This window comes from Copadichromis virginalis, linkage group LG11, assembly GCF_057382275.1.
Source record: "Copadichromis virginalis isolate Kocher_CV1m ecotype Utaka linkage group LG11, C_Virginalis_male_GT1.1, whole genome shotgun sequence".
NCBI lineage: Eukaryota > Metazoa > Chordata > Actinopteri > Cichliformes > Cichlidae > Copadichromis > Copadichromis virginalis.
Window position 1 is genome coordinate 34,963,527 of NC_140628.1, and position 18,029 is coordinate 34,981,555.

General features: G+C 41.4%; 2 protein-coding genes across 2 annotated transcripts; both read right to left on the reverse strand.

The window, feature by feature from the left end:
* Positions 1-5,838: 5,838 nt before the first annotated feature.
* On the reverse strand, positions 5,839-8,817 carry LOC146699216 (uncharacterized). Its single transcript, XM_085472180.1, has 2 exons — positions 7,388-8,817; positions 5,839-7,313 (listed from the first exon to the last, which is right to left on the reverse strand). Exons 1-2 carry the CDS (start codon positions 7,501-7,503, stop codon positions 6,743-6,745), a joined length of 687 nt encoding a protein of 228 aa, XP_085328306.1. The 5' UTR covers positions 7,504-8,817; the 3' UTR covers positions 5,839-6,742.
* A 2,063-nt stretch (positions 8,818-10,880) lies between these two features.
* On the reverse strand, positions 10,881-13,809 carry lg11h7orf78 (linkage group 11 C7orf78 homolog). The gene is made up of 4 exons (XM_085472738.1): positions 13,215-13,809; positions 12,958-13,042; positions 12,682-12,821; positions 10,881-11,563 (listed from the first exon to the last, which is right to left on the reverse strand). Exons 1-4 carry the CDS (start codon positions 13,647-13,649, stop codon positions 11,477-11,479), a joined length of 747 nt encoding a protein of 248 aa, XP_085328864.1. The 5' UTR covers positions 13,650-13,809; the 3' UTR covers positions 10,881-11,476.
* Positions 13,810-18,029: the final 4,220 nt, after the last annotated feature.

The window sequence follows — 18,029 nt, forward strand, 5'->3', positions numbered from 1 at the left end:
ACTTTCAGCACTACTTCTTAGCCAACAGGCCTCAGTTTATCTCAGGATGGCTAAAACATACCCTCTTAGATGAACCTTGGCTAGATGTAGAACAAGCACTTTGCAATAATCTAGAGATCTCAGACCTACCATTTATCAGCTCAAACATCCAACGACATGAATGCTTTAAAAGCATCAACATCAGCGCTTCTCTGACAGCATGGTGGGAGTTTCTAAAATTGACAGCGTCTTCATTAATCCCATGCAAACGTACACCTATCTGGAACAACCCTGACATATTACAAAACAATAATATGATAAACTTTTCAGATTGGAGTGGTAAAGGAATCAAATATTTAGAACATATACTAGAAGGAACAGAATTTATTTCATTTGACAGACTAGTTACACAATATGGGATCAACAAGAAAAGATTTTTAGAATATCAACAAATTAAATCCATAGTAAAAAAGAAATTTAAACCGGGTCAAGTTGAACTACAAACACCACCAAGTGTGGTTCAATTTCTTACTCTTAAAACCCCCAAATTACTATCCAAAATATACAGAATGCTTTCTAAAACAGATGAATCAATATCACTTCCTATTGCAAAATGGGAAGCGGATTTATCAGTTAACTTAGACCTAAACTTCTGGTCTCAGATTTGCTTAAAAACCTTTCATCTAATTAGAAATCCCAGTCTTCAATTAATTCAATACAAAATATTACATAGAGTGCACTATACAGGTCATCGGATGTTCAAGATGGGCTTTACGTCTACCAACAACTGCTCACACTGCCAAACCAATTCACCGGACAATTATATCCACGCTCTTTGGTTCTGTCCACCAGTTCAGAAGTTTTGGCGCGAGATATGTGAAGACTTATCGAAGTGTCTGAAATGTAACATTCCAACTTCCCCCTTAGTGTGTTTGTTGGGCAGCTTAGATAATGTCACTTCAGAAAAGAATATCGCCCATATGGTCTTCACTGCCCTATGCATAGCCAAGAAAACAGTCATGAACTGGAAAAATAAAAATAATCTTAATTCTAACCAATATAGAAATTATCTATTAGATTACATTAGTCTTGATACAGCCTCTGCCACCACATCAGATCAATTGCTCTGGACTGCTTTGATCAGCTCCATCACCTAGTGGGGGTGGGTGGTCATAGTTTGGTCCCGCCTTCACTGTTGTGATTGGTGTGGGGGTAGGGACAGGCTTAGGGCGTCGGGGGGTTCCCCGGAGGCATTTTCCTTTGGGGGCTCAACCCGGGGTAGCGGTCATGTCCGGTTAGGGGCTCTGTTGGCTCTCAGGTGACTGTTTCCTCGCGGCTGCGTGCAGCGGGACTAGGGGAGGGTCTGTGCTGACGGACGTGGGTTACTGACCTGGTAGCCTGGCTGCCCCTGGGTGGGTCCGGGATGGGCGTGAGGTTCTGGGGGCGCTCCGTCTCTGGGCTGGGCCCGGGCCGGGCCTCGGGGGCTTGGGTCCTGGTTGATGTGTTGCCGGGGTTGTGGGCGGGTGGGTGCATGGGGGCCCAGCCCTGGAGCAGGGTGCCGCCGGTGCATCGAGCCACCTGGGGGGCTCTTCAACTGGTGGGGAAGATTGTCACATCTTGCAGGAGCTTTCCTCTCCTCGGGGGCTCTCTCTACAGGAGGGGGAGATACAGGAGAGGTGGAGGAAGATCTCAGCCTGGGTGTTTATTGTCTTATGTAGTCTGGAAGAAGAGTGGATGGTGGGGTGGGTGCAGTTTTCTCTGTGGTGGGGTTGGGTGGACTATCCTGGGCTCTGTGGGGCCGGGAGGCGCTGCTGCGCTGGGCCCCGGTCTGGATGGACCTGGGCCCCCTTTCCCTGGTGGGTCGCGGAGTGTGGGGGTGCCTACTGGGGTCAGCGGGGGAGCTGGCCCCAGGGAGGGGTCACTTGCCCCTCCCTTCCATCTCCAGCTGCCTCCCTCTTCCCGCTCCACCACAACCACCCACACATGCAGGACCTTGGAGTAGGGGTATGTCACCAGGGTGCAGAGGAGGCCCCCCCCCCGGTCCCCTTCTGGCTGCCTCTGCCTCAATTTTATCCCACAACTTAGACATTCACATTACTCACACTCTCATTACACATACATATAGGATCTTGGGGGTGGGCACGATACACGGAATCCAAAGTACCATCAGGGTGTACCCCCCACCCCTGGCGTCATTCCCCACTTCTCAATGTTAAATACACGTAGACATTGAGGGCCAGCAGGAGGGACCATGCGCTTACCTGCTGCTCTCTGGCAGGTAGCTCCATGCCCTCCTGGGTTTTAAATGCACCTTAGAACACACATGCATCAACACTACAATGAGCGGGTGGAGGGAGGTTTGGAGTCTTCTCTCACCCCCATTCTCTGCGACCTGCTGGAGCGGGGGGGGGCTAGGAGGAGGAGTTGGCCGTCCGACTGCGGTCTGGAGTGTGGGGCCTCCCTGCTTCTGCGGAGTCGGGGCGGTCTGCCTCCCCCCCACCGCAGGGAAAAAGGGTAACACCACCTGGGTCTGGGTGCAGTTCCCCCCCTCCAGGGGCAAGGGTACCTAGACCCGGGGCTTAGAGTACGCTTGGGGAGTGTGATCGTGTGTACAGCGTCTCTTTATGTCTGTCTCCACGTTGGTTGAGTGTGGAGTAAGTGTATATGAGAGCATGAGGGTGGGAATGGATGTTTGTATATGTGTGTGCCTGTATTTCTGTGTCTATATGTCAGGTTGGGTGTCAGGCGCTACCTCTCTGGGGACATCTTAGGCCCTCCAAGGTATGGAGGCCTATCTCCCCCTACCACCACTTCCCCTGCCAGTGGCGGACTCCCTCAGACATCGGTGCGTTGGTGGTTCTTTGTGTCCGGGGATGGGCGTCCAGGTACACACCGGCTCACTCCTTGGCGGCCGCTTATCGGGGCCTGGAGCCTGGGGCTTGCTCGGGCCACTTCGGAGGTGGGGTGCCCCCGGCCTCTCGGCCTGGGGCTCGGTCACTCAGGCACGGCTGGCTGCCGGCGGAGCTCACGGGCGCGTCACTGCAACTCCCCCTGGCTTCTGCTCCGCGGCTGCTGAGTGAGCCCTCATCTGGGACTCTCCTCAGCTCTTTCTGGGACAGTGGCGCGGCTGCCCCTCTGTTGGTCTTCCTTGGTCTCTTGTGTTCTGGGGGCCTCTGGATGTCTGGAGTTTTGATCTCCTCCATACCTGCTTCATGCCCTGGAGGACGGGGCTGTGGCCCCCCCACACCCTCTAGCAGATCATTACATGAAGGTACCTTTTAAAAAACAAACGCGTCCATGCTCACAGGTGTACACACGGGTGATCACACCCACAAACTACACCCTTTTTGGCTCCTACCTCAAAGCACACTGTGTTCTGTTGATCTTATGTGCTGCACAATAATGTTTAATATTTAGTATTTACTGTCATATTCCCATATATCATTGTGATGTTGCTTATTCTATTACTCTTGTTCTCTTCTGCTTGTTTTCTTTTTTCTTTCTCAGCAGGTGACCCAGGTGATTGATATATGCATTTTTTTTTCTTTTTTTCTTCTTTTTTTTCTTTTTCTGCTCATTCTGTTGGTTTTTGGTTTTTGCCCTTCTCCCCCGTCCCTCTTCTCAGCTGTTTCTCTTTCCCTCTTTCTTTCTCCCCTTCTTTCCCCCAGTCAAGTCTGTCCCATATTCAGTAAGTGAAAATAAAATAAACAATAAAAGGTGAATCAAATGGGGAAAAAAAAAAAAAAAGACATTTTATGTAATGCTAGAATCATGAACTCATATGATGTAGAGATGATTTGAAAAAGGCAGCTGTACTCACATAGACCCATTGTTCCACTCAGGGTGAGGAACTGTGTTGGACTGTGTCTTAAACAGAAGTGTGAGCATCAGCTGTTATTTCCTGGATAATGAAACTGAATGGGCGTCACTGGGTCTGTGAAGTGAATAAACGTCCTTTTATTTACGTTAGGTTTTTGGGTGTTTTACCCCTTTTTGTGATTTTTAAGTTTCCCCCTTTGGCTCGTTTAGTGAGGTCAGTTTGTTTGAGGTATCAGTATTGGTTGCTGTTAACTTTGAGTAGAGTTCTGTTATTTTGACCTCTTTTATGGGCCCAAGATTTTGATTTTTTTGTATAATTTAACCAACTATGTTGTTGGGTTAAATAAAAAACAACTTTTTTTGGGACTGCACTGCGGTGGCCCTGAGAGGCTAAACGGACTGCAACTTAAGAAAACACCAGCAATAAGAAAAGCCCTACAAAAGCACACAAAACACAACGGAAATAGGAAAAATGACAACAGAAATAGGAGAAACAAAGCAGAAATAGGAAAAAACATTTCCAAAAGCACAAGGGAAGTGTTTCTGGGGAGACAATAATCCAACGGACCAGTTGCAGGAACCAAAATATGCTAAGAATTGCGCTGGTAGACACTTAAAAGAAGTGGAGGATCTATCAGTTTTGGAAAGAAACAGAGGAGAGGTAAGTGTGTTAGCCTAACTATTAGCCTAAAAATCCGTCATCATATGAATGATGATAAAACACGCCTACCATCATCATCATTAAAATACTGAAACCATCATAACATTTTGACTTTGTAGTAACAAAAACATTTAATAAAGACACCTGCTTACCGGTTCCACTTGCATTTTAGCTACAACCAGCTGATTTCAGGCACCAGGGGAGGAAAATGGTAGTGCAGTATACAGCCTGGATATTGAAATTACTTTTTTGTATTGCACAAAAGGACAAGAGAGATTTCTTTCATTTGCAACCACAGCATTTTTTTTTATCATGTAGAGAAAACTGAGACATACTGTTGAAATTGCACTTCTTTTTCAAATATTGAGATAGCTCAGAAATGAAATGTGCACTTATACTACTTTACACGGGAGATTTTCACTGGTGGCATGTATGTAGCCCTCGATGTAAAAATCAGTTTAACATCTGTGGCTTAAACAGTGTAAAGACAGTGTATGGGATGGAAATCATGAAACATCTGTGTACATCTTGTTGGATTCAGATGTGTAAATCCACAAAAAGCAGTAAACCTCAGGCCAAGATCAGCTGATCACAGACTGTATACAGGTTTCAGTTCAAGAAGACAGATTATTGTAAGTAGCCTCTTAACAGCTTAGTATTGACATATGTTTCTCTCTCTAAATTACATTGGAAATACAGTAAAGGCTCAGTCAGTGTGACAGGAAACAGAGGCACAGAGTTTTAGAAACCTGTGCAATGTGAAAGCCCTTTTTTCTGACAGTTGGAGCTACCCTATGAGCAAGCACTTGGGGATGGTGGGATGGAAAAAAAACCTTTTTAAGAAACCTTTGGCAGAATGAGGCTCAAGGACGAGCAACGGGTTAGGGATGACAGAAAAGACAAAATAAGAAACAAATCAAGAGCATATGAGGACAGGACAAAACACATGATGGGAGGAAGAGGACCAACGTTACTGACACGCAGTAGTGATATATTAACACACAGAGTAAAAGACAGAAGTGCTCAGTGTATGATGGGAAGTTAATCAGCAGTTGTGGCCTATAACAGCATAACTAAAGGATGGGACAGGGTCAGCTGATCCAGCTGTAGTTTTAAGATTGATCAAAACGGAAAGTTATGAGTTTAATGTTAAAAGACGAGAGCGTTTCTGGTTAAACAGGACAGGGACAGGAAAGCTGAAGGCTCAGCCTCCCATTAGACTCAATTATTAAATTATTCAGAAGCGTAAAGAAATATAAATAATTAATGGTAACATTTATCATAAATCACAAATGAGATTTAGTGGAATATCTACCAAGTGTTGTTGAGACAACGTTGGTCTCTCCGATTCTTTTTGTCTTGGTAGAGATCACGCAGAGATGTTTCCAAATTTCACACAATCATTTTATTACCCATTTTCCTTACAGATGCATCTGGAGATTAGCACACTGCATCCTGTGCAGTCCTACTCTAAAGGCTGATCTGAAGACTTTCACACAACAGTTAAAGTTATAGTCTCTGGTCTTCAATTTCTACAGTAAACCCCCCACATTGGAAAAACACTGGTAAAGTGGCCAGGGGTGCTGACACCCTGACCCCCATCTCCTTTTAAATCAAATCAAATCACTTTTATTGTCACATCACATGTGGAGGTTCACTGGTACAATACATGCGAGTGAAATTCTTGTGTGCGAGCTTCACAAGGAACAGAGGTGTGCAAAAATACAATACCATAAGAACAAGCAAAATATAAGAATGGCTAAATCTGAGAGTTATATGAATAAATATATGTACAATATAAGAGTGTATGCATTACTGAATGTGTATACTAAATGTGTTTTTCTACGTGTGTGTGTGTGTGTGTGTGTGTGTGTGTGTGTGTGTGTGTGTGTGTGTGTGTGTGTGTGTATACATATTTTACAAATTAAATAGAGTAAACAATAAAATATATAAAATATACAGAGGTTGGTAGTTGGACATGTGCAAAACAAGTGGCATTTATATACAGTGTGGAGTGCATAATGTTGAAGTTCCAGTAGTGAAGCTGAGGTGTCTATGAAGTGTTCAGCAGTCTGATGGCCTGATGGAAAAAGCTGTCTCTCAGTCTGCTGGTACGGGACCGGATACTGCAGAACCTCCTTCCTAGTGGAAGTAGTCTGAACAGTTTATGGCTGGGGTGACTGGAGTCTTTGATGATCCTCCCCACTTTCCTCAGGCACCGCTTCCTGTAGATGTCCTGGAGGGAGGGAAGCTCACCTCCAATTATCCGTTCAGAGCACCGCACTACTCTCTGGAGAGCTTTGCGGTTGCAAGCAGTGCTGTTGCCATACATCCAGTGAGGATGCTCTCAATGGCACAGCAATAGAAGGTTCTGAGGATGCGGGGGCTCATGCCAAATCTTTTCAGTCTCCTGACAAAGAAGAGGCGCTGCTGGGCCTTCTTCACTGTTTTGTTTGTGTGTACTGACCACGTAAGATCCTCAGCCAGATGTACTCCAAGGAACCGGAAGCTACTCACTCTCTCCACAGCAGCGCCATTGATGGTGATGGAGATCTGTACTTCTCTGCACCTCCGGAAGTCCACTATCAACTCCTTTGGCTTTGCGACGTTGAGGGTGAGATGGTTGTCTTGACACCAGTGGGTCAGGGTGCTGACCTCCTCCCTGTAAGCCGTCTCATCATTTTTGGTGATAAGACCCACCACTGTAGTGTCATCCGCAAAGGGTCCAGTGAGTCGGGTAGTGCAGAGCAAACGAAGTCCCTGATCAACTTCTCGAAGCATTTGCTCACGATGGGGGTCAGGGCTACAGGTCGCCAGTCGTTCAATGAGGAGATGGTGGCGGATTTGCACAGGTCTGCACAGAAACAGAGAGTGAGCAAAAGCAAGAACTGATGGAAAATGTGACAAGACTGTGGCATGATCCGTTACCTTGGTAATGCAATGATCTGGTTGTTTAGAAGCCAGCATGAAGACCTCGTGAGGAACAGGCGAGTAATCAGCTGATTGTTCACAAGTGACTGAGCGACAGGAAGGTGGAGGAGCATCCCCTAAAAAAGACAAGCACACAGACAACAACACAGGCATACACCGAAAGAGGAGAGAGAGAAAGAAGCAGGCCAGCAAAAGAGGGCAAGGGAACCATGACATCTACAGAAGCCCATTTTCATTTGGTACATCGTGTTACCAGATGTCAGTTTGTAATGTTAGATCTCAACTTGTCAGTCAAGAAACCTTTTTCCAAAGATATCAGCACAAACCGAAATCATTGTGCGGATTAAAAACAGTAAATTGTCGAAGTTTGTGATGGATGATGTTTGTAATCTGATTAAATCAGATGTGTTCCTGGTTTAGAACCATGTGATCTGTCAACATAGGAGTGATTGTTACTAGAAATGGGCCCATGTATAACTGTGTAGACATTTCCTAATACATCATGGGTGATTTAACATGAATGATTCATTAAACACACATCTGTGAAAACATTTCTGATAACCTTTTTGTTATATTATGTTAAAGTAAATGTAAATTATTAATAAAAGGAGAATGTTTGAATTTGACCACAAAATTTTGAGCAGTAGTGTGTGTTGTATGCATGTGTCTGTCTGTATCTGATCAGGATTATGTCATCAGTGTCAACAAAACGCTCATTTTTTTTAGCTGTCTCTATCACCAAAATTGAGTTGGAGTGTTTTAACTCTGACAGCGAACTCTCCCTAACAAGTCCACTTTATTGCGTGCTCATTGACTTAAATTAAAGAAAAAATAAATGTGTCTGGATCATCCCAGGTTTTGTTTTTAACCTCATTAAACCAAGTTTACATTTTCCTCTAAAGGGGCTACAACACCCAGCTGCACAAAACCTTCACTTTTTTAACACTTTCACTCTTTGAATATTTTTCATTTCTTACCATCAGAATTCTCCAAAAGATTTTTAAAAGAAGATTATTTTCTTTCATGCATCACCAACTGAACCTTTTATGTAAACGTCTCAAGTTCCAACCTAACCTCATTTAATTTTGCTTAGCAAAGTACTTGTAACTCTAATAATTAGTAAGAGTATATTTCTTATCATCTATTGGTCATCTGACCTGATAAACTTCAATTAACATTATAACACAGGAGTGATTGTCTCTAAAAATGGGCTCCTGCACACTTGCATATCATTGTGATGTTGTTTATTCTATTACTCTTGTTCTCTTCCGCTTGCTTTCTTTTTTCTTTCTCAGCAGGTGATCCAGGTGATTGATATATGCATTTTTTTTTTCTCTGCCCGTTCTGTTGGTTTTTGTCTTTTGCCCTTCTCCCCCGTCCCTCTTCTCAGCTGTTTCTCTTTCCCTCTTTCTTTCTCCCCTTCTTTCCCCCAGTCAAGTCTGTCCCGTATTCAGTAAGTGAAAATAAAATAAACAATAAAAGGTGAATCAAATGGACCATTACGGCAAGGCTGGGATGGTCAGTTTGGTAAAGTAAATCCGTTGGGCATCTTTCTTTGCCTTTAGACAACAATTCTGAGGGCAAAAGAGCCAAACGGGACAGGCCAAAAAAAAAAAACAAAAAACAAACTTCAATTAACATTATAACACAGGAGTGATTGTCTCTAAAAATGGGCTCCTGCACACTTGCAGACATTTTTCCATCACAACTTATGGATGATGAATGATTTGATTAAAGCTGTGAAAACATTACTGATAAACTTCATGTGGTATTACATTAAAGCCAATTTTCTCTTAAAATCAGGGACTTTTGAGCAGTAGTGTGTACTGTATGTTTGTATGTAACTATCTGACCTGGATTTTATCACCAGTTTCAAATAAGAATTTTCTTCAAAGTCTGTCTTTAAATACAAATGAAGTTCAACTTTAGCAAGGCTGATGGTAAACTGGCCCTAACAAGTCCACTTTATTGCGTGCTCATTGACTTTCTCCTATCAGAGCTGTTTAACCCTTGTGCTCCCCTTCGGGGCAGCCCCAGACCCCGGGGGTCCCAGAGTACCCCTGGGTCGCATTTCACAGGCCGCGCATCAGGGTTGGCTCCCGCGCCCCGTACACCCACGTTTCCCTCCCTGAATGCCACTCCCGTTTCAAAGTTTCAGGCAGGCTCTATGACGTTCGTCCATGGGAGGCCGCTGTTAAGCCTTCCCACAGAACATAATCTGTGTAACGATTACATGATTTGGGTTTGTTTTTAGATAACAGCCCCCTGAGACTTAATAAAATTAACTACTTTACAGAACTAAAATCAAGAAGCTCTACTGACAGTGTAGGAAGCTGATTTTGGAGGCCAGGGCAGTGGAGGGAGAAAGAGTTGGGCATCCCATTTTGGCTCTGCAGGTTTATAAGTATCCATCCGTGTCTTGGTGTCTCGAAAACTAAAATCTGTCTTAGACCTGATCTTCACTAGAAGAGAAATAATATTAATCAACAGAAAATAGGCTTTTGATGTTGTCACAAATCAATTTGTTTCACTAAATGTTGCTGCCTAAATAGAAAAGTAAGATAAAGCTGCAAATCAAACTCAAGAAAACTACTCACAAGTGTCCAAATGCTTAAATTTTAACTTCAAGTTGCCAGGATCTCTCTCATGTGCAGTTATCATATTTGGAAGCTCCTCATCAAGCTGAAATCAGCGATTTAAAGCAAAAATTCCATTTTTGGAGGGACTGATCAAGGAGCTGCAGGAGATCTCCAAGAACAGGTTCAGCATCATGACTACGCAGGGACATTTTTCAAGAATGTGACTGCATTTGGGAAAGAGAGGAAACACAATTCTAATCCTGAGCAGTGAAAAGTGAACAATACAGTAAAATGATGTTATTACACAGTTTTTTTTTTCTCTCCAGTGCCTCAGTGATATGGACTTTCATGTAGATGCAGCAGGTACTCAGTTCAGTAGTGGTTACCATGAGGAACCATAGCAGCTTTAAACATCTGTATCACCCCAAGGACTCACAATGGGTGCAACACTATCTTTAAAATAAATGAAGGTCAAAGAAAGAAGCTGCTGCTTTGTTGCTGCAGAGAAATTTTACACATGGATAAAACGATGTGATGCTGAAATATTCCAGTATTATTTTTGAATGCATTGCTACAAGCATGTTACAATGAGAAATTCTCTGGTTGTGTGAGCATTTATAAATTTTTATTTTGTTTTTTGATCAAATAAAAACTAGTTTCATAAAGAACTGCATTATTGTTTTTCACTTTATTTCAGTTTAAATTTAGTTTATAATTTCATGTAACAATTTGCAAATCAAAATACAGACCTTAAAGTCGCTGTATAGAAAGCTTCACTCAGGCTCAGTAAGACATTATCAGTGTGACGCTCACGTCTAACTGTGGAAAAATGTTCAAATAATTTCAGTTCAATTTTTTGCGGCAAATCACAACAAAAGTCGCCTCAGACAGGTGACGTTTGTTGTGAGGCTAATTACATCAGACAGTAATACAGAGGAACCCAAACAATCACAAGGATGCCCATGAGCAAGCACTTAACTTGGCAACAGGGGGAAGGAAAAACTCCCTCTTTACATGAAGAAACCTCTGGCAGAACTAGGCTCTGGAAGGGGTAGCCATCTGCCGTGACTGGTTGGGGTGAGGGCAGGGGGATAACATGTGGAAGAGAGCCAGAGATAAGCAATAAGGCAGAGTGGTGTGTAAACACACAGTGAGTGAAAAAGGGTGAGAGAAGGTTAAAGACTCAGTGCATCATGGGAAGCCCCCAGCAGCCGAAGTCTATTGCAGCATGACCGAGGGAGGATTTAGAGAAAGAAGCAAATGTGTTGAAACCTGTGAAGCCTAAACCATGAAATCATTGCAAGAAAATTCTAACTTTTTGAAACTGGTTTGTTTATTCAAATGTTTATTAAACCTTCTGATAAGTAAATAGGAAAACATAACATTTGCTACATCTGGCTTTTGTGTGTAGTTAATTGCTTAAAAATGTATTGTAAAAAGTAAAATCACACTGATGATGTAGAAGTCTCAAAACCTCAGAGCTACAGGGCTAAAGGACGACAGAGAGTCACGGTTTATTTTTCCAGGTTCTCCCAAGTTTCTCTTCCACACGGTCGAGGAAAGCACTGTACGCTTCTCTTCTTTGTTTGTGTCTCTGTGAATGAAGAGAAGAAGCAATAATAAAGATGGAACTTTACACCCTCTAAACTGTTGCAAGAAATAAAATCTTTCATACATTTGATCAACTTTGACACAGCGTTTTTGTGAATGTAACACAAGAAATAAAAATAGTTTAATCAAGAGAAAGATTCAACATGAAATTATAAATTCCCCCAACATGTTAAAAATTAAAAATTACGTATTTTTATCAAATCATTATTTTAATGCATCTATGTGTTTTAATGTTATTGTTAGTCAAGCCACCATTTGTCTAGATCAGGTGTCTCAAACTCACGGCCCAGGGGCCACTTGCAGCCCACCTCACCCCTACTTGCAGCCCGTACATTGATATGAAGAAATATAATATGATTTGGCCCTTGAAGTTACTTTTCTTGTTGAGGAGGATTTGTTTGTTTTTGAGTTCAATGTTAAAATAAGTTCTTTAAAAAGCAAAAAATAATTTAATATGAAGGCAATATGAGCAGAGAGCACAAACATGTTGAGGGATTGGCTGTCTTAGTTCAGTGAGAGAAGTATTTAGGAAGAAAACAAGTTTTACTAGAAGTCAAAAACTACTGTGTACACTTATGTCTGCATTTTTATTTTGTTAAATAAGAACAAAATTAAACCAGATGTGGTCCCACGTGTCTGGCCAGCAAGAGAGGACCAATTTGTTTGTTTGGTAGTTCAATGAAAGGCTTCAGTTAGTTAAAAGTGAGGGAAAAATTGCATTCACGTTTGCAGTTTTGGCTTGTTATACAATATTTGAAATAAAAAGAAACAAAACACTACATTTTAGTAAATATTTGTGGGTGTTTTCTTGTTTGTTTGTGCTGCTTGAACACTAAAGTGACCTTCACATGAGATGACAGTGCCCACAGATCATTTAAGTTTGAGACCCCTGATCGAGTTTAAACTTCTCCTGCAGAGGGCTGTAATCTAAAGAAAAATTGTATTTTCATACTTTGTTGCACTCACATGGCCTTTAAGCCTTCCCACAGAACATAATCTGTGTAACGATTACATGATTTGGGTTTGTTTTTAGATAACAGCCCCCTGAGACTTAATAAAATTAACTACTTTACAGAACTAAAATCAAGAAACTCTACTGACAGTGTAGGAAGCTGATTTTGGAGGCCAGGGCAGTGGAGGGAGAAACAGTTGGGCATCCCATTTTGGTTCTGCAGGTTTATAGGTATCCATCCGTGTCTTGGTGTCTCGAAAACTAAAATCTGTCTCAGACCTGATCTTCACTAGAAGAGAAATAATATTAATCAAGAGAAAAGAGGCTTTTGATGTTGTCACAAATCAATTTGTTTCACTAAATGTTGCTGCCTAAATAGAAAAGCAAGATAACGCTGCAAATCAAGCTCATAGAAAAAAACTCACAAGTGTCCAAATGCTTTAATTTTAACTTCAAGTTGCCAGGATCTCTCTCATGTGCAGTTATCATGTCTGGAAGCTCCTCATCAAGCTGAAATCAGTGATTTAAAGCAAGTCCAGTGATCATGTTAATGTTTTGTCTGCATCTTCCTCCTGTGTTTAAACCAGATATTGTGCTCTAAAACACACTGTATTGTCTGCAGTTTGCATGTGTCTGTGTTTCAAAAAGGTACTAAATCCATGGACTGTTTGGGGACACTTACTGGTCTGAAGTCATGAGGTTTGTGGTTCTTGTACGTCCCAGAATGATACTTTCCAATCTTGACAAACATCAGTTCAGTCTCCAGAGCATCAGGAGGCCTGTGTGAAGTGATGAACTTTGGAGGTTCTTTTCTCTTTGGACACGAGGACAGAGAATTTGGTAGAAACGTCTGATATCTCCTCTTCATTTCTTTGGGCTGAGGTGCAACTATCTTTATATTTTTCTTTCTTTCCCTTATTTCTGAAGTAGACAGACTGCTGTACAGTTTCACTGAGAAATCTGGTGGCCCGATGCTCTGCACATCACACTTCCTGTCTGTGTTTCTAAGCCTAAAATATTTGTTTCTTGCAAAGGAGAGATCTTGACACGCAGCAAATTGTGTTTGTCTTTCAAAAGAAACTGAGGACAATGGCTGTAACAACTTGGTTGGAATCATTTTTATTTGCTGATGTCCAAATAATAATGGAGGTGCTTACCCTGAATTTCAGGAAGATTTCTCATTGCAGACCTAAAATATGAATCCTCTGAGTTTGAATGTAATGTCCTTGTGCCGGTTGTGCAGATGTCCAGAACCCAGTTTTAGCCTAAGAAGAAGGAAACAGAAAGGCTAACTGCAGACACATAAAACAAGCTGCTTGGTAACCAGTGGCCTTAGCCTTCTTAACAAAAAGAACTGGGCTGAGCTCAGCAGGACATTCAACAAAACAGAAAACAGGAACTTGGCAACGCTGCAAACAATGTGGCCTCTGGATTACAGAGACCATGGCACCCTGCAGTCCATTTTATTTGTTTTCTATAATGCAGTAAACCTTCAGTTTTACATTGTCAAATACAGTATTTTAAAGTCAAATTCAACTTTGTCAATTTTGTAAAATGTAGAGGACATAAAGGTGCATGAAAACCAAGAGTACTTGATTGCAGATTATTATTATTTATTATTACTTTAAGCTCACTTCAACTAACCAGGAATTAAAAATCACATTATTTTACAATTTGAAACTGTTACTATATAAAGAGTTTAAAGCACAGATATTCTTATATTTCTCAAAAAGTCCTACCACAAATAATGGTGTGTGATATCTGAGTGACCGCTAGATGGCAGCAGATATTGTCATCCTGCAGCCGAGAAGCAGAGAACAGCTGAAGTTCACAGGTATGACATGCTTTCTCATTCTTCTATTAGGAGCAAACTCTTCATCCCTATCTTTCATTTCCTGTCCTGAAGTACTAAAGTTCATCCTCAGAGAAACTCAGAGATGTGAACACAAACCAATGTGGTATAAACCGTTCAGATGGCTTAGAGCACATACAGAGTTAGAGGAAAGCCAGGATGTGACAAACAGTGATGCATCTTCCAGATTCAAGGTGCAGTCAGTCTGTTAGAGAATACTGCTTGAAAGTTTACAGCTGCTACACAGCAGATTTTTATTGACTGAACCACACAGTGGAAAGGAAGCCCACTCTTTTTCCTTCATGCCAGACGTTCAGTTTATTAGAACCATAACACCAGACTTCCCAAAGTGACCACATCTCAGTACATAAAAATAATATTAGATTAAATTATTGCTTTCATTTTTGTTGTTTTTTCTTTATTCAAAAGGTTTTGAATATAATTCTTATCAAAATGTCTGTTTCATTATTATTATTATTATTATTATTATTATTATTATTATTATTATTATTATTATTATTATTATTATTTTGATGTTTTTGTTGTTATTACGTTTCATGTTTAATCTTTCAATATTTATTTGACCAAGAAGTGAAAATAAGTGTAATTGAGGATCTTTTCTGAAGGAAAATGAAACGTGAGACTGGATGTGAAAAAGAAAAAAAACATTCTATTAAACTCAAACTATACTTTAAAAAATAAACTTCTTGAAACAGTATTGTATATCTATAGATTTCACTAAGATAAAATAAAAATGTTTTAAAAAATAGTTAGATTTGGAGGGTAATCATCAGGGAAAGATTTAATGTGTTAGAAGAAGCAAACCAAGATGACAAAGTTAAAAGGACTATGATTATCAGCGAACTAATAAAAACTGAACTGAAAAAAGCAAATCCAGATCCATCCAAAAACATCTAAAACTAAAGCAAATGGTTTTTTTTTTTTTTATTTTATTTTTTAAAAATAAATGGAAAATTTCATACTACTGTGTAATAATAGTGGTAAGAGATACCAAAAACAAAAATCTACTTTTGTGGCTCTAAAATATTTGAAAACTTACTCCAACATATATGTTTATAACTTTAGGCAAGGCAAGACAAGATGATCCAGATGACCTGAGGGATCTGGAAGGTTCATACTGGGTCAGGAGGTCACTGATGTATTTTGGTCCTAAACCATTCAGAGCTTTATAGACCAGCATCAGAACTTTAAAGTCTATCCTCTGACGGACAGGCAGCCAGTGTAAAGACCTCAGAGCTGGACTGATGTGGTCCACTTTTTTGGTCTTAGTGAGGACTCGAGCAGCAGAGTTCTGAATGAGCTGTAGTTGTCTGACTGATTTTTTAGGTAGACCTGTAAAGATGCTGTTACAGTAATCAAGTCTACTAAAGATGAATGCATGGACTAGTTTTTCCAGGTCCTGTTGAGACATCAGATCTTTTATCCTTGATATATTCTTGAGGTGATAGTAAGCTGACTTTGTTATTGTCTTAATGTGTTTTTCTAAGTTTTGTCACGGCCTGGGGGTTCAGCTGGTCGCTGATCATCTCTCTCTCTCTCTCTCTCTCTCTCTCTCTCTCTCTCTCTCTCTCTCTCGCCAGGGCTGAACTCATTATGGGTTCACGCCCTTGGTCCACGCCCTCGGAGGAAGAAACACCTGTGCCTCATCAGTGTGGTATTTAAGACAGGAAGCAACGGCTGTTCTTCGCTGGATCGTTGTGAGAATCGCGTCAGTGAAAGTCGAGCGTCCCAGCAAGTATTTTCCCCTGCAGTGTGTGTTTAGCATCTAACAAGCGTTTCTTTGTGTACAGATTCCCTGGACTGTTTCCCTGGTGTGCGAGTGGATTCGTGTTTGGATTGTGTGGAGAGAGACGAGCATGTTCCCCTGGATTTTCCCCGGAGCCCTGCCCCCCTCACCTTTTGTACATAGCACTGTTGTTTAGCTGGAGAAAATTGTGGCACAACCAGTCATTAATTTCCTCAATGCATTTACCAAGAGCCTGTACAGGGTCTCGGTCTCCTGGTGACATTGTGATATATATCTGTGTGTCATCTGCTGTGATAGTTTATTTTGTTCTTCTTTATAATCTGTGCCAGTGGGAGCATGTAAATGTTAAACAGAAGGGGTCCCAAGATGGAACCTTGGGGAACTCCACATGTGATACTTGTCTGCTCAGATGTGAAGTTACCTATTGATACAAAGTATTTCCTGTTTTCTAAGTATGTTTTGAACCAGTTTAGTACAGTTCCTGAAAGACCTGCCCAGTTCTCCAGTCGTTTCAGTAATATGTTGTGGTCAACTGTATCAAATGCTGCACTGAGATCCAGTAAAACTAAGACTGACATTTTTCCACTGTCTGTGTTCAGACATGTCATTAAACACTTTGGTCAGAGCGGTTTCCATGCTGTGGTTCTGTCTAAAACCTGACTGGAAGGCATCATAGCAGTTATTCTGTTTTAAGAAGCAATTGAACTGTTGAGAAACTGCTTTTTCAATGATCTTACTTAAAAATGGGAGATTTGAGATCGGCCTGTAGTCAAGATTGTTCTTTTTCAGTATAGGTTTAATTACAGCAGTTTTTAGTGGTTCTGGAAACACACCTGACATTAAAGAAAAGTTGATCTGTAACAGGTTTGACTCCAAAGTCTTTGAGACCTTTTTGAAAAAACTTGTTGGCAGGACATCTAAACAGCAAGAGGAGGAGTTTAGTTGACCTAAGATGTCCTCCAGGTCTTTGCCGTTAATAGGGTGAAACTGTTTGATGGTGTTTAAACAGTTTAAACAGTTTTTCGGTGGACACAGTACATATCCTGGATCTGCTGTTGATGTACCAATTGCTTGTCTAATCTTTTGGATTTTTTCAGTGAAGAATTTGGCAAAGTCATTGCAGGCCATGGTCGAATGAAGTTCAGCTGCCACTGACACAGGGGGGTTTGTTAGCCTGTCAACTGTAGAAAATAAGACCCGAGCATTATGGCTGTTTTTAGTGATGATGTCAGAGAAGTAGGACCTTCTTGCACTCCTCAGTTGTAAATTATAATTGTGAAGTTTCTCTTTATAGATGTCATAGTGAACCTGGAGGTTTGTTTTTCTCCATCTGCGCTCAGCTTTCCTACACTCTCTTTTTTCATTTTTCACTAGTGTGGAGTTTCTCCATGGAGACTTTTTCCTTCCAGAGATAACCTTCACCTTAATGGGAGCAATAGTGTCCATGAGATTTAACATTTTAGCATTGAAGCTATTGACGAGCTCATTGACTGAACCTCAGGACAGGTCAGGTGTTAATGGGAAGACCTGGTTAAAGATCTCACTACTGTATTCAGTTATACACCGTTTTGTGATCACTGCTGTTGATATATTTGTGTGGGCTGAAATTTTACTTTCAAAGAAAACACAGTAATGATCACACAGGCCCACATCAGACACAGTAACCTTTGAAATGCTCAGGCCCTTGGAGATCAGTAGGTCAAGAGTGTGTCCTCTATTATGTGTGGCCTCTGTTATATGCTGAGTCAGCCCAAAGTTGCCCAGAGTGTTACTCAGGTCTTTAGTCCCTTTGTCCTGAGGGATGTCCACATGGATGTTAAAATCCCCCAAAATAATTATTGTTTAAACCCAAAACCTGAAAGATTTTTTTTCCCCAT

Coding starts and splice junctions, on each gene's coding strand:
- lg11h7orf78 (XM_085472738.1), bottom strand. CDS start 13,649: ATGATTCCAACCAAGTTGTTACAGCCATTGTCCTCAGTTTCTTTTGAA. Junction 13,043..13,214: donor AACCTCATGACTTCAGACCA/GTAAGTGTCCCC, acceptor CACTGATTTCAG/CTTGATGAGGAGCTTCCAGA. Junction 12,822..12,957: donor ATTAAAGCATTTGGACACTT/GTGAGTTTTTTT, acceptor TTTCTCTTCTAG/TGAAGATCAGGTCTGAGACA.
- LOC146699216 (XM_085472180.1), bottom strand. CDS start 7,503: ATGCTCCTCCACCTTCCTGTCGCTCAGTCACTTGTGAACAATCAGCTG. Junction 7,314..7,387: donor CAGATCATTGCATTACCAAG/GTAACGGATCAT, acceptor GTTTCTGTGCAG/ACCTGTGCAAATCCGCCACC.